This window comes from Urocampus carinirostris, chromosome 7 (genome assembly GCF_059441175.1).
Source record: "Urocampus carinirostris isolate Australia breed hairy pipefish chromosome 7, RoL_Ucar_1.0, whole genome shotgun sequence".
Lineage (NCBI taxonomy): Eukaryota > Metazoa > Chordata > Actinopteri > Syngnathiformes > Syngnathidae > Urocampus > Urocampus carinirostris.
The window spans coordinates 45,024,371-45,046,703 of NC_142355.1; the positions used below are offsets into that span (position 1 = coordinate 45,024,371).

The following is a 22,333-nucleotide window of genomic DNA, read 5'->3' on the forward strand; positions in this document are numbered from 1 at the left end:
GCCATTATACCAATTAGGTATGTAAATGATGATTGACACATTGGTTAGCCAATGAAACGCCGGTATATAAATCCCAGCATACACCGCGGACTACTCCACGTTCGGGGTAAAATCGAGTCGGCGGCTGTTGAGTAAGTTGCGAGACCTTGCGAATTTAATATTGAGCCATATATAAGGCGCACTGTGTTATAAGGCGCATGGTCAGCTTTTGAAAAAAATTAAGACTTTTAGGTGCGCCTTATAGTGCGGAAAGTACGGTACTATACTCAATAATGAGTAAAGTAAAGCGTCATTAATTAAATGTTTTAACTCATCTGTTGTTACAACACGGTGCGTTACTCTGCTTCTTAAGCGAAGCAAATCAGAAAATATGAAAGCCATTGAATGTGAATTGTTCCTAAGTAACTCATGAAGTAATTTACAATTCCCAATTTGCCTGCAATGGTTAAGAAGGGTAGCCGTAATACAAATGAGTACAGTTACGGTAGCGCCGTCTCAAGCACATGTATGAGGACACCGATATTTTTTTTGTAGATATTCTCTCTACCGTATATACTTGCATCTAAGCTGTATTTACGAGTATAAAATTAAATCCTGAAATCTGTGGGTTATTCTTTAAGCGTACTCTGTAAAGAGAACTGTAAAGCGTTTTTGAAAAAATTGTGTGACTCAAATGTTTTTACAAAATAGTCCTTTACTCTGCTACTTATTAATAGATGATCATGAATTGAAAAGCCTCTGATCCTAACTGTTCCTCCTTTGCTTTATGATGTACACTGGCTTGCGAAACAATTTGGACCCCCTGAACTTTGTGACCTTTTGCCACATTTCAGACTTCAAACATAAAGATATAAAGCTGTAATTTCTGGTGAAGAATCAACAATAAGTGGGACAGAATCGTGAAGTGGAACACACTTTATTGGATATTTTAAACTTTTTTAACAAAAAAGTGGATGTGCAAAATTATTCAACCCCTTTACTTTCAGTGCAGCAAACTCTGTCCAGAAGTTCAGTGAGTATCTCTGAGTAATTCAATGTTGATCTAAATGACTAACAATGATAAATGGGATCAACCTGTGTGTAATCAAGTCTCTGTATGAATGCACCTGCACTTTGATAGTCTCAGAGGTCTGTCTAAAGCGCAGAGAGCATCATGGAGAACGAGGAACACACCAGGCATGTCCGAGATACTGTTGTGGAGAGGTTTATAGCTGGATTTGGATAAAAAAAAAGATTTCCCAAGCTCTAAACATCCCAAGGAGCACTTTGCAACCAATAATATTGAAATGGAAGGAGTATAAGACCACTGAAAATCTACCATGATCGGACCATCCCCCTAAGCTTTCAGCTCGTACAAGGAGAAAACTGCAGCCAAGTGGCCCATTATCACTCTGGATGAACTGCATAGGTCTACAGCTGAGGTGGGAGAATCTGTCATAGGACAACAATCAGTCGTAAACTGCACAAATCTGGCCTTTATGGAAGAGTGGCAAGAAGGAAGCAATTTCTTAAAGATATCCATAAAAAGTGTCATTTAAATTTTGGCATAAGCTACCTGGGAGACACACCAAACATTTAGAAGAAGGTGCTCTGGTCTGAGAGACCAAAATCGAACTTTTTGGCAACAATGCAAGACGTTATGCTTGGGTTAAAAGGAGCACAGATCATCACCCTCAACACACCATTCCCACAGTCAAACATGGTGGTGGCAAGCATCACGGTTTGGGCCTGCTTTTATTTTTGCACTATTTTGCTAGTTATCAAGCTAAATCTTGGCCTTCTCTTCAGCTATCTATCTAGCTTTGTGCTAAGCTTCCTATCCCGCTATCAAGATGTTTTTTTTCCCTCTTTTATGTAGCTATCTAACTTCCTTTTAATGTTTTACCTGTTTACCTTTGTAGCTAACTATGAAAGTACCTCTTTAGCCATTTAGCAAGCCATCTTGCTAAGTTGCTATTTTAGACGTTTATATGAAACTGGTTGCGCTTTGCGCTAATTAGGAACGAAAAGTATTTCAGCTTGATAAAGGTTAGAGACCCCTGGTATAGCACAACTGAGATGAGTGCCTAAGATCCAGACCTTATGTTCCCAGGTAGGCCACATCAGCAAAAGACAGTGAACTTGATCTTTTTTTTAGTTTACCATTGTGTTTTGGAAGTATGCTGTATAAATCAGCATACTTTAGTAGCCTACCCCAGTGTTTTTAAACTTTTTTTGAGCCAGGGCATGTTTTTTATATTGGAAAATGTTTGCGGCACACCACTAACCAAAAATGTTATAAAACGACACTGAACTGTATGTTGAATTACAATATAATTTATTATACCCCCAGTTTTTACAGCACAGACACTTGACAATCACATAATATTTACAGAAAATGATTCATATATGTTTTATAAAAAAATATTTTAAAAAGTGACATTGGATCATTTCTCACGTCACACCTGACGATCTCTCACGGCACACTAGTTTGTCGTGGCACAGTTGAAATTCACTGGCCTACCCTACATGTTATAATCACTGATGACAAGGGATTTTTTTTTCATGCGTCATACATTTGGTCACAAAAATAGGAGAAAAAATTTTTTTTTATGTCTGGCATCGAATGCATTTACTGGTCTATTTGTACAGTTCCATTAATGCAATTTTACACCACAACCAACTCAACACACAATACAAACTGATGGGGAAGCTATGAGAAAAAAAGAATATTTACCATTATTGCCCTACTGATTTGAAAGGAATAAAAAAATCAATACAAAGTAAAGGTTTTAGCAGTGCATGGGCAATAAGATTAGACTACATCAGATCAGGACTACTAGGCTAGGCCTACTTAAGTTGAGAGTGTATCCTTTACTGCCGTCTAGCAGCCAGAGGGAACGCTTTTTTTAATGACATATTTAAAAATGTATTGCGGGCATCCCTGAGCTGAATAATAAGAAAAAATACATAAAACATAGTAAGACCAGAGATGTGCAATTAATTTACACAACATGAGGCTCAGGCCCTGGAGTAGTGGAATTCTCTGCCCTCTGAGAATCGATCTGCAACCTCAGGCCCGTTTAAATCTAGGCTTAAAACACACTTATATTCTATAGCTTATTAATGATGTTGACCTTATACTATTGTCTCCTTGTCTCTGAGAGAAGAGGATGAGCCTGGTTGTTGCAGTGTGCATGCATTTTGAGACATCTTACCGGCCAGAGCTGCCCCAAGGCATAAGCGAACTAAGCGGCTGCTTCCCTAAGCACTAGGGGGCCCTAAAAAGCAGTTAACAGTTTTGGTGCCAACTTTGTCCCCATTATCACTTTCGTGTGTCTACAACAAAAACCTTTTATAGAAATACTACAGAAGCACTACAAAACTAAATATAAAATATAGTGCTTACATTATTTTGCTTTCATTTGGGAAAAAAAAGTTAATATGGAAATAATTAGAAAATACCATGCTACAAAATACTTCAGAAATATTAATCCAGAATTACTGCAAAAACACAACATGCACTGTAATATTGCAAAAATACGACAGACATGATACAAAAGAAAATGTACTATCGTAATACAACAAGAATACTACAGAAATACTAGGAATTTAATAATATGGAAAAACTACCCAAAAAACTACTACGGAAAGAGTACAAAAATCAAACTATAGTAATACTTAAAAAAACTACTGAACTTCAACTGTAATCCGACTACAGATATCATTAAAAAATACTTTTACAAAAGTAGAACTACTGTAACGCCTGAAAACTAAATATCAAACGAGGTGCTTAAAACACCTACCTATAATATTGTTATTATTTTGCCTTAATTGCGATCGTTTCTAAAAACTAGTTTGATGAGACTTATCTGGTTCAAAAGAACTATACTATGTAAATATTCCCGATAAAAAAATTTGATCCTTGTCCTTGGCCATTGAACCCGATGCGGCCACCCCTGGATTAGAAGATGGAATGAGTTCTATTAGGTATGTAAATGATCAAGAAATAAGAGGCCCAAAATCAAATTTTGCTTAGGGCCCCGTGAAGGCCTCGGTGTCAGCACTTAGAACTGATGTACACCATTATTTGGAACAGCGGGCTGAAACTCAAGGCCAATTACAGCCCCCAGGATGATAGTTTGAGGCCCCCGTTTTAATCTAAAGGAATGGTGTGTATTATTTTCCCACTAGATGTCTCTGTATTCTTTTGTGCCACCAAAAACAACTGCTATAGCACAACGGAAGAAGACAAAATAGGGGTGACTCAAAGTGATCGAAACACACCTTTTTACTTTTGAAAAGAAGAGAAATAAAATCCCAAATAATGAAAAAAATAGAAAAAAAAAGAAATTAAAAAACTAAAAAGGAAAGAGTAAAAAGAAAAAAAGAAGTAAGGCAAAAAGTACAACTCTAGAAAAAAAAAAGAAAAATAATAAAGGGGAAGAAAAAAGAAAAGTAAAAAGAGAAATTTGCATTTTTTGTTTCGTTTTTATCTTTTTCTCTTCAATTTCTTTCTTTTCTTTCTTACCATATTTTTTCTTCCATTTTCCCTTTTTGCATTTTTCCCTTACCTTTTTTTTTTATCCTTTTTTTCCTTTTTGCCTCTTTTTAAAAATGTCTTCCTGTTTCCAAAAAAAAAGTTCTGAGGTTGGGTATTTAAAGGTTTTGTTAGAGTCTTGTGCGGCGCACCTTCAAAAAAAATAAAAAAATAAATATATATATGTATATATTTTTTTTTTAATTATTATTTTTTAGACCCGGTTAATGGGGACCAAAACCACCCGCTAAAAGTGAAAATCTGCGAAGTAGCGACGCCCCTTCAAATAAATAAATATATAAATAAATCTCATCTCATTTTCTGCACCGCTTATCCTTATTAGGGTCGCGGGGGGGGGGCTGTCTTTCTCTTTCTTTGTCTTTCACTTTATCTCTATTTGTGTTTCTCTTCATGTTTTCTTTTTCCTTATCTCCCTCTTTCTCTCTCTCTCTTTTTTATATTGTTCTTTCTTTTATACCTCTTTCTTTTTTGCTCTGTTTTCTCCTCTTAATCCCTGTACCTTTCTTTCTCTTGCTGACTTTTTCTCACTTTGTTTCTCTTTCTTTCTCTTCTATCTATTTATCTCTATCTCTTTTTATGTCAATCTTCCTTTCCATTTTTCTCTTCATCTTTCTCTTTGTCCCTCTCTTTCATTCTCCCTACTTTTGATTCTCACTTTCTCTCTCTCTCTCTTCTCCCTCTCTCTTGCTCTGTGTCTGCCTTGTGTCAGTCTCTCTCTCTTTCTTTCTTTCTCCATTTTCTACCTCTCTTTTCTTTATTTTGTTCCTTCTTTTATACCTCCTTCTTTCTCGCTCTGTTTTTTTCTATCTCTTTATTTCTGTGTTTTTTCCTGTTTTTTTATGTGCTTTTCTATTTCTCACTGTCTTTTTCTCTCTTTCTCTTTTTCTCTTTCTTTCTCCTCCATCTTCCCCTTTATTTCTCTTTCTTTTTCTCTTTCTTTCTCCTCTATCTTCCCCTTTATTTCCCTCTCTTTTTATGTTTTTATTCCTCTCTTCCTTTTGTTATTTATCTTCCTTTTATTCTCTCTACCTTTCGTTCTCTCTCACACACTCTCTTTCTCTCTTTCACTCTTTCTCCTTATTTCTCTCTTTCTTTCTTTCTTTCTTTCTTTCTTTCTTTCTTTCTTTCTTTCTTTCTCTTTTTCTTTCTTTCTCTCTTTCTTTCTTTGTTTCTCCCTTCCTTCCTCTCTTTTTTATATTGTTCTTTCTTTTATACCTCTTTCTTTTTTGCTCTGTTTTCTCCTCTTAATCCCTGAGCCTTTCTTTCTCTTGCTGACTTTTTCTCACTTTGTTTCTCTTTCTTTCTCTTCTATCTATTTATCTCTATCTCTTTTATGTCAATCTTCCTTTCCTTTTTTCTCTTCATCTTTCTCTTTGTCCCTCTCTTTCATTCTCTCTACTTTTGATTCTCACTGTCTCTCTCTCTCTCCCTCTCTCTTGCTCTGTGTCTGCCTTGTGTCAGTCTCTCTCTCTTTCTTTCTTTCTCCATTTTCTTCCTCTCTTTTCGTTATTTTGTTGTTTCTTTTATACCCCCTTTCTCGCTCTGTTTTTTCTTTCTCTTTCTCTCTGTGTTTTTTTCTGTTTTTCTATGTGCTTTTCTTTTTCTCACTGTCTTTTTCTCTCTCTTTCTCTTTTTCTCTTTCTTTCTCCTCCATCTTCCCCTTTATTTGGGGCGGCAGTAGCTCAGGAGGTAGAGCGATCGTTTTAGGATTAAGGGATCCCAGTTCGAATCCCGGCTTGTCCGTGTTACATGTCGAAGTGTCCTTGGGTAAGACATTGAACCCTCAATTACCCCCAATAAGCAGGTTAGCGCCTTACATGGCTGCACACATCACGGCCGCTATTGGGAAATGTGAAGCACAATGTAAAGCGCTTTGGGAAGTCATTGACTTGAAAAGCGCTATATAAATGCAGATCATTTCATTTCATTTCATATTTCTCTTTCTTTATCTCTTTCTTTCTCCTCTATCTTCCCCTTTATTTCTCAGTCTTTTTGTTTCTATTCCTCTCTTCCTTTTGTTATTTATCTTCCTTTTATTCTCTCTACCTTTTGTTCTCTCTCACACACACTCTCTTTCTCTCTTACTCTTTTTCTTTCTTTCTCTCTTTCTTTCTTTGTTTCTTCCTTCTTTCCTCTTTTTTATATTGTTCTTTCTTTTATACCTTTCTTTTTTGCTCTGTTTTCTCCTCTTAATCCCTGTGCCTTTCTTTCTCTTGCTGACCTTTTCTCACTTTGTTTCTCTTTCTTTCTCTTCTATCTAATTATCTCTATCTCTTTTTATGTCAATCTTCATTTCCGCTTTTCTCTTCATCTTTCTCTTTGTCACTCTTTCATTCTCTCTACTTTTGATTCTCACTTTCTCTCTCTCTTTCTCTCTCTCTCTCTCTCACTCTCTCTCTCTCTCTTTCTCTCTCTCTCTCTCTTGCTCTGTGTCTGCCTTGTGTCAGTCTCTCTCTATTTCTTTGTTTCTCCATTTTCTTCCTCTCTTTTCTTTATTTTGTTCTTTCTTTTATACCTCCTTCTTTCTCGCTCTGTTTTTTCTTTCTCTTTCTCTGTGTTTTTTTCTGTTTTTCATGTGCTTTTCTTTTTCTCGCTGTCTTTTTCTCTCTCTTTCTCTTTTTCTCTTTCTTTCTCCTCCATCTTCCCCTTTATTTCTCTTTCTTTTTCTCTTTCTTTCTACTCTATCTTCCCCTTTATTTCTCTCTCTTTGTATGTTTCTATTCCTCTCTTCCTTTTGTTATTTATCTTCCTTTCATTCTCTCCCTCTCTCTCTATCTCGCTCTCTCTCTCTCTTTCTTTCTCTCTCGCTCTCTCTTTCTCTCTCTCTCTTTCTCTCTCTCTCTCCCTCTCTCTCTCTCTCTCTCTCTCTCTATCTCTCTCTCTCTCTTCCTTTTTTTTAATGTACCAGTCGGGAGTTTTTTTTCTACCATGTGGCCTCTGAGCTAAAATGAGTTTGACACCCCTGGTTTTTAATGTGTTTGGGAAAATAGTATGTATGAGAGTATAACAGTGTTTGTGCATGGGTAAGACTGAATCTGTATGAGAATATAGTTATGCATGTGGATCATATTATAAGTGAGAGCAATTTACTTCTCAAGCGGTCTGTCATATAAACACAGGCTTAGATCGATCACTTAATTTTCTTCCTTCTCAGCGTTGCGAATGGAAACGTTGGGATGTGTTAATGATTGTGGCACATGCATATCATCACTGGTCATGCTAGAATAAAAATGGGGTGAGAGGTTCCTGGGTGCTTATACATACCGTCCCATAAAGCCTCCCTCGTCTGTTCATGGCGACATACAAGTCACTCTTGACCCCATACAGGCTCACCACTCCTCGCTCCACGGTGGAGATCTCAATAAGACCTAAAAGGATGCACCACGGATTACATTATTTCATACCTATCAACTTATACTGTTTATCCTTTTTTCAAAGTTTTTTAATATCATTTCAAATTGTGTGCACCAAGGGGCGTCAAAACTTTTCAGAAAGCGAGCCAGATTTGGCAAGCTGAAAATATGAGAGCTGACTATTTGACAGTGGCGGCAGTAGCTCAGGAGGTAGAGCGCTCGTCTTGGGATCAAGGGATCCCAGTTCGAATCCCGGCTCGTCCTTGTTACATGTCGAAGTGTCCTTGGGTAAGACACTGAACCCCCAATAAGCAGGTTAGCTTATTACATGGCTGCAAGGCTGCTATTGGGAAATGTGGAGCACATTGCAAAGCGCTTTGGGAAGTCATTGACTTGAAAAGCGCTATATAAATGCAGATCATTTCATTTCATTCTTTTGCCCAATTTTCAAGCCACAGAATACTGTACAGCCGAGGCTTTCTCTTGCTCTCTTCTACTCCCCTTCATTCCCCCTGCCCTCCTCCTTCCCTGCCCTCATCTTCCCCTGCCCTCCTCCTCCCTAATTTTTTGCACTATTTTTTTAAGTTAATTTAAATCTTCTTGCTTGTTATTTAAAAAAAAAAAAAAGAAACATCAGGAAACTATTTAAGTATTTATGTACTTTCATACCAATTGCTGCTAAGCCCAATTTTATTTACTGCACTGTTAGTTTTTGGTTTAAGTGAACGATTAGTCATGTTAGTTGTGTTAATGTTCAAATGTATTTACTGTAAAAGGTTTCAGAGAACTCTTAAAAATGTATTTGAATTTACAACAGTCTTTCCCCTAGCTTCAATATTGGTTATCGCCCTCTTCCTAATACTAATAATAGGTATCGGTATCAGCCCTAAAAAAAAAATCCATATCGTTAGACTCATAGTCTTTAATTAATCAACCCTTTGTCAAAGGTTTGCAGTGGTTGGCAATCAGCTTTGCAACCTCGTAGCTCGCCTTCGTAGCATTTTCATTTGACTCGCAGGGTCCCGTGAAAAAGTGCTGCTCTGCCGTTAAAACACCTTCCAGTTGCTTTACGTTTTAACAGCGTTTGTTTCTAGTTACCTTATTGTAGTGTGCATGTTATGTCAGGCAGTGCCTTTTGATATTATATTCTTTGAAAATAGCCACATTTTTTTAAAAATTAGGCGGACAAAGTTAAATTAAATACCTGAAGCTACAACTCATGGGAAACTGCTACATTCGGGACAGCAGTATTTTAATCATCGCCGAAACCTGGCTCTATACAAGGTTACCCTGACGCTAGCATACAGCTAGCCAGGTGCTCTCTAAATCACTTTCTTAATCTGAAAGGAGAAGACCTCCAATTTTGTTGTACTTTTGTATAATGACAATAAAGACCATTCTTCCAAGTGCAAATCTGTGCACTGTGTTTTCATTTGGTTTGATTTTGTTACAGTCAGATACTTTCAGTCGATAAAGACGTCCTCTCAAGGTAAGTTTGGCCCTTGTAAGCTTTTATGAAGGTGTGACGCTACTTTGCTGATTTTCCCTTTTCAATGGGGCTTCTGGTCCTTATTAACTGCGATAACTTAGGCATTACTATATTTTATTTTTTACTTTTGGAACTTATTTGTATAGGTTATTTTTCCTAAAAGATATCTAGAAGTGGTATATTTTTAATAAACCTGGATGCGGCCCAACCTTCCCAACCAGACCCAAGGTCTGAAAGCACCCAAAAAAATCAAGTTTGAGACCTTCATTCTATATAGTTTGTCTTGCTTTGATTAGATAAGTGCCCTGTTGTGGTTGCAAGGTTCATTATTGCTTAATAAGGGGAATTACTATCATTATTAAGCAGTGTTGCAAGTAACGCATTACAAAATAACTTGTTCCGGGAATGCAATTACTCTTATCAGTAAGCATTATTGTTAACATTTTGTAACTCAACTCTCAATACAACATGGAGCGTTACGCCATTATTTTTTTTAATGTTTTCTACTTATTTGGATACAAAGCAAGATACAGCTTTCATACTCCAGAAACACAACACTAAATAGGATTGAAGGGTGGCCATGTTTACATATTTCTACAACAGGGGTCTCCAACCTTTTTCAAGCTTAGAGCTACTTTTTGTTACTAATTAGCGCAACAGGCACCTAGTTTTATATGAATTTCTAAAAAAAAAACAAAAAAACATATCATACTAATACTATATCTTTACCAGCTGATTACTAGGTTAACTCATTCACTACCAATAATGATTACAGACGTCACTGATTGATTTTAAATTTGCCATTGACAGGTTAAATGTCAACCCACTATTTTCTATTTAACTAAGCTAACAATGAGTTACTTGAGATGGCAGTGAATGAGTTAAATATCACAATATACTAGCCAGCAAAAAGCATGTCCAAGTAACTAGTAGGTACATAACTAATTTCCTTATCTAATTAACTGCCAATAACGGTAACATACACCAGAGATCCATTTTGAATTTAATGCCATTGAATGAGGTAGACATCTATCCTCCTTTTTCCACAATTAGTAGTTAACTTGGCAGTTGATTAGTTAATTATTGGAAGTAGGGTTAAATAGACTCAGTTAACCACTAAAAAAAAAGATAATTTAAGTAGAAAATGACCCAGTACTGGTGAGATATTTTCAAAACAGGTCCACGGGCCCCCCAGGTGTACCTTAGAGAGGGTTCTCATACAAGTTGCCTGCGGTCACCACGTAGGAGACCCCTGATCTACAAAGTAAAACTGAATGCAGATACGGTGGCGCTTTAAATTTGCTACTTGTTCTTAATTTATTTGTTTGATTTATACCATTATAATTTAATTCTTTATTAAAGTACGTGAATTGACCTTGAATATTTTAGTCTATCGTTGAATTAAATGCAATGTATTGTTCAATGAATTGATTTTGAATATTCGATTGAATCGTTGTTTTAAAATAAATAAATCAATAAATAAGACATTGCTACAGTTACTTAGTACTTGAGGAGGTTTTTTTTGACCAAGTACTTTTTTTAATTTTACCCTAGTAATTATTTGGATAACTACTTTTATTTTTCCTTGGGGCAAATTGTTCTGAAATAAAAGTACTTTTACTTGAGTACAATTTTTGGCTTCCCGGCCCATCATCAGCTCGGTAGCCTAGATGGTAGGGCGCCCGCTCCGAGACTGGGAGGTCGCTGGTTCAAGCCTCGGCCGAGTCATACCTAAGACTTACAACATTGGTACCCATTGCCTCCCTGCTTGGCGGTTGGCATTAAAGGTTGGAACTGGGGGTGTTTGGTCACCTAATAACTCCCAACACAGCAGTTGGGTCTAAAAACCCGGCGCCGATCGAAGGCGACGAGTCACGTCGATAGCTTCGCGTGACAAAATGATTTCCGGTAGATATCATGTTGATGGTTGATACTGGCTGAATAATAATAAATACATACAAATACATCTCTGACTGTTAATAAGGGGAGCATTTGGCTGAGGTTGACAGGTATTTTATATATCCTACATGGCTTTTTACTCTTACTGCGCTTTCTGAGCCGTTGTAATCTTGCACAGCGCGAGATTCTTTGTTCTGCATCCTTTTAATCGACGAGCATTGATGAATTGATTGATTGAGTGTGTTTGTGGCGTGATTGCACCATTTGCACGGCATTGCTCTCGTGGGGCTGTGGTGTAAAAATAAGTTGTGTCTAAAAGCGTCTTTACATTCATGACATGCTCGGAAAGGAAGAGCAGAGGGGGGAGGGTGCGATTGCTCGACCCATTTTTTTATTTGAATAGAACTGTCTTTGGGTTCACCCCCACCCGCCGGGACGATGACACACACACGATCAAGCGAAACAACAAGGGGGAGGACTCGACTCACTGTACTGGTTCTCGTGGTGGACGCCGTTGATCCTGCCGTCTGGGAGAACCTGGAGGTGAAAGCCAATTCCCACGTTGCAGTACAGCCTGCGCACTCTCTTGATCCCCAGCAGGTAGTCACTCTCCCAGTTGAGCTCGGGCTTTTCCCCGGAGATCCCCAGCACAGAGCGCGAGAAGAGCGTTTCCCAGCGCTTCCCCAGCAACAGGGTTCCATTGGGCTGGCCACTCGGGGGCGGTGAAGCCGACACGATTCCAATCAGGAGGCTGAGGAGAACCGCCGCCGTCAGGGTCCAGTGCGGCGTGCCGGCCTCGCAGGACATACTGACGAGGAGCCTGTGAGCTCCAGCCATCCGCTTTACCTTTAGACCACGTGGTCCAAATTAATGAGCCTAAAAATATCGCTCTTCTTGTTTTTCTCCCTTCGGCATGCTGGCTGAGGGTTATTTCGGGAGCTGCGCAGGACATGAAACGTAAGCCAGGGCGCAGAGGAGGAGAGGAGACGATGCTGGAGGTGATGGTGCTGGTGCTGCTTACCATGTTTTGCAGCTACTACCTCCACACCTCTCTCACTACCCCCCCTACACGCGTGCACTTGCTCCCTCCCGTTCTTTGACCAAAATGAAGACTTGGAAGAAATTCACCGAAACCAGAGACCAGCATCCTCCCTGGATCTCCAGGCTCCTAAAATCAAACCGAGGCTGGCGGTGATGGCTACAGAAGAGCCCCTTGAACATTGGATCAGGCTGTGAGAGAGAGATAGAGAAAGAAAGTGCCATGGGGGGGTTGAGTGAGCTCTCAGGGCAAACCCAAATTGGGTCGGTGGTCATGTGTCTGTCAGGCTGCTTCCTTATTTAGAAAGAAGGTGTAAAAAGAGTCCCACTTGTCACTGGAGAGCAATGACAGGGCTCCTGCGGAGGCACTTTTTTGAAGCAAAGAAATCTCTGTGCCTGCACCAGTGATTCTGAAGAAAATCGAGTGGGCCGTGTGAAAATCCATCCATTTGGTTCAAAGCATGGGTGTAAACAGTCCGTTTTTGGGGGGGCTCATCCCAAAATTCAAGCCAAGCACCCCCGAGAGTTATAGCATTTTTAAGACCAATTTTTCCCTAATACAGGGAGAGGATAAATTTACGTATGATGAAAAACGCTAGATTAAAAAAATGTGAAGGACGTAGTGTTGGGTGGTTAAGTCTATTTGATTCCTAGCACCCCCACTGCCCCCTGCTCCCCTTTCAGAATTATTAAGTGTTGAATAGAATGCATCATTGTCTAATAAGTTATATGCTTCTTCTTCTACATATGTAGGTGTATGTGTACTCTAATAGAAATAAATGAGTGAAAACTTGGCATGGTGTAGTGATATTGTTTCTGCTAACCACAAAGTGTAATGCAGGGGTGTCAAACTCATTTCGCATCGTGGGCCACATATGGCCTAGGGAGATGTCAAGTGGGCCGGACCATTAAAATTATACCATACTCTGCTATAAATAACAAAAATATCATGTCTTTCCTTTGTTTTGGTGTAAAGAAGCACAAGAACATTAGGAAAATATTGAAATTTAATGAACTATCCTTTTACAAAACATTTCATAAAACACCTCATAATTCCTTTGACAAATGTGCAATTTACTTTTATCATTCACAAATATGCATTGCAACTGATCACACTAAAGGCACAAAACTTTAATTGGTACTGAAAAATATAGTAATGCACTTTAAGATTAAATGAGACTTTTAAAGAAAGGAATTTTTAAACCACTTACACTTACACATACGCATATAAAATCCAAATTTAATCCCTGCGTACACCTTACAAACTAGGGTGATTTTAAATGTGTAATGAAGAAAGTGTTCGCCTGTCCTGTAAATCTGTAAACTTCATACATGAAACATACATACACATACAATACATACTGAAAATTTATGGAGTTGTATGAACAGTAGAATTCCATCACACAACTTTTGTTTTGAAGCTGCTGACTAACATTAAAGTGCACATTTTTTAAATCACCACAGTAAGGATTCATCTTCACAGAGCTGTATTCTTTCAATGCAAACAGTATCTAAGGCAGCATTTTAAAGGTGTTAGTCTAGTCTGGACTTGTATTTGTTCCTGAAACTTGGCATCTTTTGGCCTGTACAAGTGCATCAACACCAGGTGTCATGTCCTGACTAGCTGTCACTTTCAGAAAGTCATTTAAGTGCTTGTTTGTGAGCCTTGAACGCATTTTTGTTTTATTGATATTCATCACTGAGAAAATTTGTTCACAAAGGTAGGTTGTCCCAAACATGCACAAAATTTTAGCAGCCAGGGCTGTTAATTTTGGGTACCCTGGTAGTAGATACTGATAAAATCTGTCCAGACCTACAGAGGCAAATTTGCCCTTCAAATCTGCATCACACTGCAAATCAATTATTTCTAGTTGAATTTCGACCGGCAGATCAGTAGCTTTAACTGTGAAAGGTGAGCAAAAAACAGAAAATTCTGTCTCAAGTTCACCAAATACCTGAAAACGTTTCTCAAACTCCCGCAGTAGTCCTGCAATTTTGTCTTTGTACTGTTTCATGTCCGCATCAGGTCTGGTCACACACACATCTCTCAGACAGGGGAAATGAGCAGGGTTGCCATTTGCCAGTTGCATCTCCCACAAAGTCAGCTTCAACTTAAATGCATGTATGTTGTCAGAAAACTGTATGACAACTTTTTTGCGGCCTTGCAACATTTTGTTCAGATTGTTCAAGTGTTCAGTAATATCAACCAAGAATGCAAGGTCCCGTAGCCATTCCTGAGATTGTAATTCCAACACCGGTTTTCCTTTTTTCTCCATGAACTGTCCGATTTCCTCTCGTAGATCAAGAAATGCCTCGGCTTAACCATCTCACTTCAGTGTGGTATGGCAGGCTGTGGGTAATGTTGCTGTCGCTGAGAAGTTTGTCAAACTGACGATGGTTCAGACCTTTGGACCGGATGAAATTTACAGTGCGAACAACCACCTCCATGACGTGGTCCATTTTCAGCGACTTGCAACACAATGCCTCCTGGTGCAAAATACAGTGAAATGTCCAGAAACGATCTCCTCCATTAAGGGCTTGTACTTTGTCTTTGAACTTTCTCGCGACACCTGCTTTCTTTCCGACCATGGATGGCGCGCCGTCTGTAGCCAGGCTGACAGTGCGGGACCAGTCCACTCCAACTCTGTCCAATGCAGCAACGACAGAGCCGAAAATGTCCTCGGCTGTTGTGGTGTCCATCATTGGCACCAACTCAAGAAACTCTTCAGTAACAGTCAATGTCTCATCAACTCCTCGAATAAATATGGCCAGTTGGGCCACGTCTGTGATGTCAGTGCTCTCGTCAATTGCCACGGAAAATGCAATAAATGACTTGACTCTCTGTTTCAATTGACTGTCTAAATCTGCCGATAGTTCCGAAATCCTCTCTGCTATAGTATTCCTCGTCAGGCTAATATTGGCAAAAGCTTGTCGCTTCTCGGGACATACAAGTTCAGCCGCCTTCATCATGCATCGTTTAACAAAGTCACCGTCGGAATACGGCTTCGATGCTAATGCTATTTCGCTAGCAATTAGGTAGCTGGCTTTTACCGCTGCTCCACTGACTTCTCGGCTCTGGATGAAAGTTGACTGCTGTTTCCTCAGACCCGCCAGCAATTCGTTAATCTTATCTCTTCTCAGTTGTCCTTGCAAGCCGTCATATTTTTCGCTGTGATGAGTCTCGTAGTGGCGTCGAATATTATATTCCTTCAATACCGAAACTTATTGCAAACACACCAAGCACAAAGGTTTTCCGTGCATCTCTGTAAATAAATAGGACGTGGTCCATTTTTATTTGAAAATTCTACACTCCTTATCTACTTTTCTCCGTTTGGATAACGACATTTTGGCTAATGAGGGTGTAGCGGAGAGGTAGAGACCAAGGTATTAACAACGTCGTAACAAGCAGCAGATGGCGCATTGATACCGTCTTCTGTTTTCAGTCTGTCTCAGTGATGCGGCTTGTCTTCTATTCTGATGGAAAGAGTGCGCCCCTTAGCGGATAATTCATGAATTGCAGCGAATTAAAAATATTAATTCCATGTCTTTTATGCATTTTTTCCACTTTCAAATTATCCTGCGGTCCTGATCGAACCTCCTTGGGGGCCGGTTCCGGCCCGCGGGCCGTATGTTTGACACCCCTGCCATAAAGAGAAATGGAGGCCAGAGAGTCCTGCCATAAAGAGAAAAAGCCTCGACTGGGTTCGAGAGCACGAAATAAGAAACTCTGTCGAAGTGAAAAAGGGTTCGAGTCTCAGACTAAGTGAAAAAGGATTGTAGTAAAAGTGACCAAAATAGACCAAGTTGCATCTTCAGAAGGGAAATTGAGCTGGGGTTCATTTGAATTCAAACACAGATTTAAAATAAAAAAAACCTAAATTACCAAATTTTGTTACATTAAAATAACTTAATTAAGATAATTTGAATTCGAACGGGAATCACATCTGAACGGACGGCCATCGCGGAACCAAGGACGCCACGGAATCTGACGTCAGCGTTTTCCCTTTGAGGAAGCGGGTCTCCAAACTCCTGCTTCGCCCGCCCGCCCGGAGACGACTCCCTATCGGACCAGGCTGACCTAGAGGCATCAAGCATTTGTTCTTAAAATCGTTTCGCACACCATTTTTAACATTAAAATTGATGAATAAAATAAGGATACGAGTCAGACGTTAAAGGAGGAAGTGAGTGAGTGAGGCAGCCATGCAAGGCGGACTCCCTATTGGTCTGTAAGTGTGAGTGTGAAGGGAGTAAAATTCGGAGTTGAGGATTTCTTTACGAGAAGCAGGATCAGGACACAAGCCGGCACAACAAAATAAGGTAAGGAGAATCTCATCTCATCTCATTAGCTACACCGCTTATCCTTAGCAGGGTCGCGGGGGTGCTGGAGCTCATCCCGGCAATCATCGGGCAGTGGGCAGGGGACACCCTGAACTGGTTGCCAGCCAATCGCAGGGCACACAGGGCCAGACAACTCACTCGCTCATTCACACCTAGGGACAATTTGGACTGGCCAATTCACCTGAAATGCATGTTTTTGGAATGTGGGAGGAAACCGGAGTGCCCGAGGAAACCCACGCAAGCACGGGGAGAACATACAAACTCCGCACAGGAAGTCTGGAGCTGGATTTGAACCAACGCAGGAGGTTCCCAAGACATGAACTGTGCCGCACATGCGCTAACCACTGCGCCATCGCACTGCCGTAAGGAGAACCTGCTCTGTCGAATTCTGCAAATTGAAGATTCGAAAAGTTGTGTCCTGACCTGGCTGTAGCGCAAATAAATCAGTAAAAAGAGGAAAAGAATAAGATAACAGGAAATGTGAAGAGAAAAAGGGCATTCGTTTGGATTAAGAGGACTCTCGTTGGTCGTGGCGGACCCCACTGATCAACTGATGAGCTATCAGAGCGTCTGGGACACAAGCTGCGTTTGAGGCCCGGGGAGGTGACGATCCCCGAATTCTAGCGGGTTTGAGTCCCTGGAAGTTCTAGTCTTCCTAAATTAGAATACTCTACAGAGTGGTGGGTTTGAGTCCCTGGGGTTATATAGTCTCCTAAATTAGAATACTCCACAGAGTAAGAGGGTGCAAGGCCCGCGAAAGGATTAGCCTCTGCGAAAAAGTCCGCATTGGAACTGGGTTCCAAAAGGTAGGGAAAAGAGAAAGGAAATGGGTTCCAAAGTGAAGTTCTAAAAAGAAACAAAAAAGCGTTTGTTTGGTGTGTTGACCATTACGTGTGTGTTGCTTGGTGTGAGGAACTAATGTGTGTTGTCTCCATGTGTTTGTGAACTGAGTAAGAGGACCTAGAGGGAGTGTGAAGAATAAAAATCTGAAAGAAAGAGAAAAGTAAGAAGAGAGTATAGAATGGACGGAGAGTTTGACAGGGAGACAAATGATTACGGATGGGGTCCGATTGTAGGATCCTGGAAGCTATTACTGATACAATTGAATAACACTGTGGGCAGTAGAAGCACTGTGCGATAAAAAAGGAAAAATGCAATTAAATATGAGGAAATTAAGTGAGTTTAACCTTAATAGCGTTGATTGGGATAAATAATTGCACTTTTCAACATTAGAGACAACACAGAGAATGTAATAATTGGGATTTATGTAGTAAATTGGCAGATAAATTTGTGACATTGAAATTGGAAAGACTAGTGGAAGACCAAATGGAGAAAATTTATCAACGCATGGATCAAACCACGGACAAAACAGTATGAGTTTGATGGGAAACTCAGAAGGCTAGCGGTTAACAATTTGAAAAAAAAATTAGAGTTAGAGGAATGAATCACTCCATTACATAAAATGAATTGAAGGAGAATGAGAGAAAAGGTAGATGAAGAAAAGAGCAGGAAAGACAGAAAGAGAAGGTGAGTGAGCAGAGAAATGTCGTGATTGCTAACTCGAGTCACCTGGAGCAATCACGAGGACGCCCTCTGATTGATTTGTCTCCCTTTTTAAGCACGCTAAGCCTGTTGTGGTAAATACACTTGCATTTGTAGAATAGATTTGCATACATGTAGAAATGTAGAATAGATTTGCATACATGTAGAAATTTAGAAAGACTTGCTTACAGGTGTGGGAAAAGGTCGGGTAGACATCCTTGAAGATACTCTTGGCAGACATTAAGTTTCCTTGAAGATAGCGTGCAAGGGACGGGACGCTCTGTACTTGATACGTAATACAGGACCGCCTTTTGGGGTGTACTCAATCGAAGCCTAATCGTCACTACCAGCTTTAAATACATTGTCATGTTCCCAGCTCTCTGAGATCTCCATTGACGCATCAATAAAGTGACATCTCCCTCCGAACGAGGCTGGCTCCTGTCCATCCTTATCCACATATGAGAAGACTTTTCTCTCGATTATCGAACCTCCAATTTCTCCAACAAGCCCAGAACTCTTCGTCTGAGGATTACGTTTGTACCCTGTATGACTCTCCTGATTACCTGTTTCCTCTTGATCTGTTTACCTGATTCTGCCTGCCTCCGATCCGACCTGCTTCCGTCCCACGCTACGATCTTCTCTCCAGCCCCGGTAACTTGACCTGCTAGACTTCCGCACTCCGATTGGCTACGTGTTCCGAAGCTACCTTCACAGCTTCGCTGCTGACGTCCGACGGCCATCGCGTCTCCCGCTAGCTCTAAATAAAGAACTGTAACAAACGCTCTGGGGTTTCCTGTTCTGTTCTGGTCCTTCTGACAAGAAAGAGAGGCAACGAGCATAAAAGAGAGAAGGAAAAAAATGAAGGAAGAAGGTAAAAAGAGTGCAAAAGAGAAAGAGAAGGAAAATAAAGTAAACGTGAAGGGAAAAAGAGAAACAGGATGAGATGTTATGACGGAATTAAGACAGACAGGGAGCACTGTCACGGACAGCTTTAGTGTTAGTCGCACAGGAGGACTTAGAAAAACAAGGAAAGAAATAACAGACCTGAGACGGGAAGAAGAGGCAAAAATGTTGGAAAACGGAAACGACAGGTGAAGTACAGAAAGGGAAAAGTTGAGTGAGCAAAATGGATGGAGCAGGGAACAAAAGACACAGAAAGAACAGGAAATTGAAGAGAAGTAACAGTAAGGTGATATCAACTTTAAAAATGATAGTTATTAACAGAACCATAGAGGATGACCACACGCAGTCAGACTAAAAAGAAGGAGATGGGATCAAACAGGTGACAGCAGCAGGGGTAAGTAAATGAGAATAATAATAATAGTAAATGGGTATGACGATACCTAAAGGTTTTAATATGTGTATAACAAAAGAATGTTGCACGCAAAAGAGCAAGTGATCTGAATAGTTTCAAATAACCAAATGAGTTTGAAAATATTGAAAATATGGACTTATTAACGCAGGAAAGGAAAAGTGAGATTGAAAATTGTTAATAACTGTCTGTTTCAATCACTGAATGAGATGTGTTTTCTTTTTTTTTAAAAAAAGGCATTGGAATATTAATAATGAAATGCGAGTTGAAAAGGCAACTTATTAGTGACAAGGATGCGTTATTCTATAGTAAATCAACGAGAAAAGATAGTTGATTATGATTATAGAGAGAGAAATCACAATTAAAGCGTTTTTCACGTTGAGTACAATTTGGCCTTTTTTGAGATTTTTGATGTTCAAACAGTGTGATAGTTTAGAATTTTACTTGGTTGAACATTTGAAGGCAGCACGGCGGCTAAGTGGTTAAATCGTCCGTGGCAGGGTAATGAGGTCATGAGTTTAGGAACGGTTGCCACCCTCCCTGTGAGGACCTGGGTGGTTTTGACATTCAAATGTCAAAGTCATACAGTATTTTTTTAAGAACGAGCGTGTTACAATTTACAAACGATTCACAAATATGTAACAAATGTTGATTTATATTTCGTTAAATTAAAAAAAAAATTGTCTATCCTATGGAGAGAGCGTTTTCAAAAGACAATTAGGAGCAGATTAATCGATCCTGAGAAAGATCAGATGAATTCAAAAATATCAGAATAATCGATCTCAAGACAGATCATGAGAATTTAAGAAAATATTTTCATGGAAAATAAATGGATAAGAAATGATTAAGCTTAAATAATTTCTACATGATCATTTAACTTAGAGCAAAAATTTAGGCTATTGAATAGTCCAGCACATTTACCAAGACATCCCAATATGTAAGCTTGATTGATCTAGCAGAAGTGTATCGAGGAGCAGCCCTAGCATTATGCCCCAAAATACTTAATCAACAAGGTGCAACGGAGTCTTGGCGCCGGAGGGAAAGCTCGTTTATTTAGCTTTTTCAGTATACAAAACAGAAGTCTCAAAGTCTCTCGTTCGTCTTCAGAGACAAGTGGCTTTTTATATCCTAATACAACATCAGTATTACTTTCGCCCGTCCCCCTTGCACATGTTTATGCATGCTACCAGACGGATGTTCTGTAACCTTTGACCACCCCATTTCCAGGAACTGTTGTTGGGTCGGTTCGACCTTGCATGTTCCTTGCCAAGAAAACTTGGCAAGGACGAACGCCATTCTTTCGTCAGCCCAGGGCGATCATTAATAACATTCGTTGACATTTGCAATCGGGATAAACAAGCTGGAATTTCCCCTCTTTGTATCCTAATGCGTTCCTTATGCAGCCGACTCCATCCGCAACAATTCTAATTTCCACTAAAAAGAAAATACATTTTTTTGAAAGTCAATGGACTCTCTAAAGGACAGATTGAACTGTCAAGAGGTGGCACATCTGAACGAAGATGAACTAAATACTGTTTGCTGTGATGTGGGACACAGCTGAAAGTTTAACAAGACATCCATTCATCCATTGTCCGTGCAGCTATCATCATCAGGGGTGTCGGGGGGGCCTGGAGCACATCCCAGCTGTCTTCAGGCAGTGGGCAGGGGACACCCTGAACTGATTGAAAGCCAGTTGCAATGGAATTTACAAAGACAATGAAGTCATTTCATTTTTTGAGATGGACACATTTTGGAAAAATATTTTTGATGGGCCAGGCAACATTCAAGCAGTGGATTACTAGTGATCTTCACATGAACTGTGGGGCACACGTCCAGGCCGTCATCAAAACTGGAACACAAAGGACCCTCAAGAATATACGTCTGCTTGAAGTCTTGCTAATGACAAAATGTTTACATATATGAGGAAGTTTGATCAATTTTGATGGTAAACTCACCCACTTATCTAGGTTGTCCACAAGTGACGATTTATAACTACATAGAGGAAGTTTGTATAAAGTCAATATGGACTGTTTGAAGTAATTTCAATTTTATTTTAGGAGACAAAATAAAAAGGAGGAATGTTTATAAGCTTTAGCTTCTACTAAATAAAGTGATTATGTCCATTTTTTTCTGGAAAAATTGTATTCTGAATACGCTCTCCATCTAACTTGTTTGTTTTGCTTAACATAATGAACACATCATATTAGAGGGTTTTTGCATTTCTTTCCAGATTCAGAAGCATCAAGGTGATTATGAAGAAAATAGGTAATAGGAAAATACCTCTGATTTTATTTATGTTGACGAAAGCACTGAGCATTTACATTTGTAAAATTGTGCAATCAGAACATGGCAACGAGAAATTTAGAATATTGATATGGTAAACAGGAGATCCTGGGATGTAAGTAAACGTCTACATTGAAATTTTAATGAAAATATTGCATGCAACAAGATTAGACACAATATTTCAGAGTAAACATGATATTAGAGGAGTATCAAGATAAACAAGCGAGGAAGAAAATGTTTCCAAAAGTAATGCTCAAAGATTAGCCTAAAATGAAAATGCATTGTGTATGATTTAAAAACAAAAAACAAAACAAAAAGTAACTGAACGAAGAGTGAATCATAACAATAATAAATAAAAAGCGTTTCATTTGGCTAGGTGATGATATAACTAGTGGGTTAATTCTAATGATTATGATTGTTAAGCAATTCAGTGACTGACACAGTGCAATCAGCCCAATTTGAGATTTAGAGACCAAATAGGCTGACAATTCTGAAGGGTCTTGACGCCCACATCCTTCTGGCACCAAGTGAACCTTGTC

The 22,333-nt window shown here is 39.4% G+C and overlaps 2 protein-coding genes across 2 annotated transcripts in view; both read right to left on the minus strand.

Annotated features, from left to right (window-relative positions):
- The window catches only part of LOC148363433 (fibroblast growth factor 6-like), a 36,807-nt gene extending 24,318 nt beyond the window's left edge, over positions 1 to 12,489 (minus strand). Inside the window, exons 1-2 of the mRNA XM_088341088.1 lie at positions 11,770 to 12,489; positions 7,805 to 7,908 (exon numbers count right to left, since the gene is read on the minus strand). Of these exons, the coding sequence (XP_088197214.1) occupies positions 7,805 to 7,908; positions 11,770 to 12,118 (453 nt within the window). The 5' untranslated portion in view covers positions 12,119 to 12,489. The remainder of the gene's footprint in view (positions 1 to 7,804; positions 7,909 to 11,769) is intronic.
- On the minus strand, positions 12,347 to 18,939 carry LOC148363435 (general transcription factor II-I repeat domain-containing protein 2A-like). Its single transcript, XM_088341124.1, has 4 exons — positions 18,906 to 18,939; positions 16,288 to 16,397; positions 14,651 to 15,526; positions 12,347 to 12,511 (listed from the first exon to the last, which is right to left on the minus strand). The coding sequence occupies exons 1-4, from the start codon at positions 18,937 to 18,939 to the stop codon at positions 12,347 to 12,349; spliced, it is 1,185 nt and encodes a 394-aa protein (XP_088197250.1).
- Between the last annotated feature and the right edge of the window lie 3,394 nt (positions 18,940 to 22,333).

Coding starts and splice junctions, on each gene's coding strand:
- LOC148363435 (XM_088341124.1), bottom strand. CDS start 18,939: ATGGCCGTCGGACGTCAGCAGCGAAGCTGTGAAG. Junction 15,527..16,287: donor CAGATTCCGTGGCGTCCTTG/GTTCCGCGATGG, acceptor TCGGTATTGAAG/GAATATAATATTCGACGCCA. Junction 12,512..14,650: donor GCCTGCCATACCACACTGAA/GTGAGATGGTTA, acceptor TCTCTCTCACAG/CCTGATCCAATGTTCAAGGG.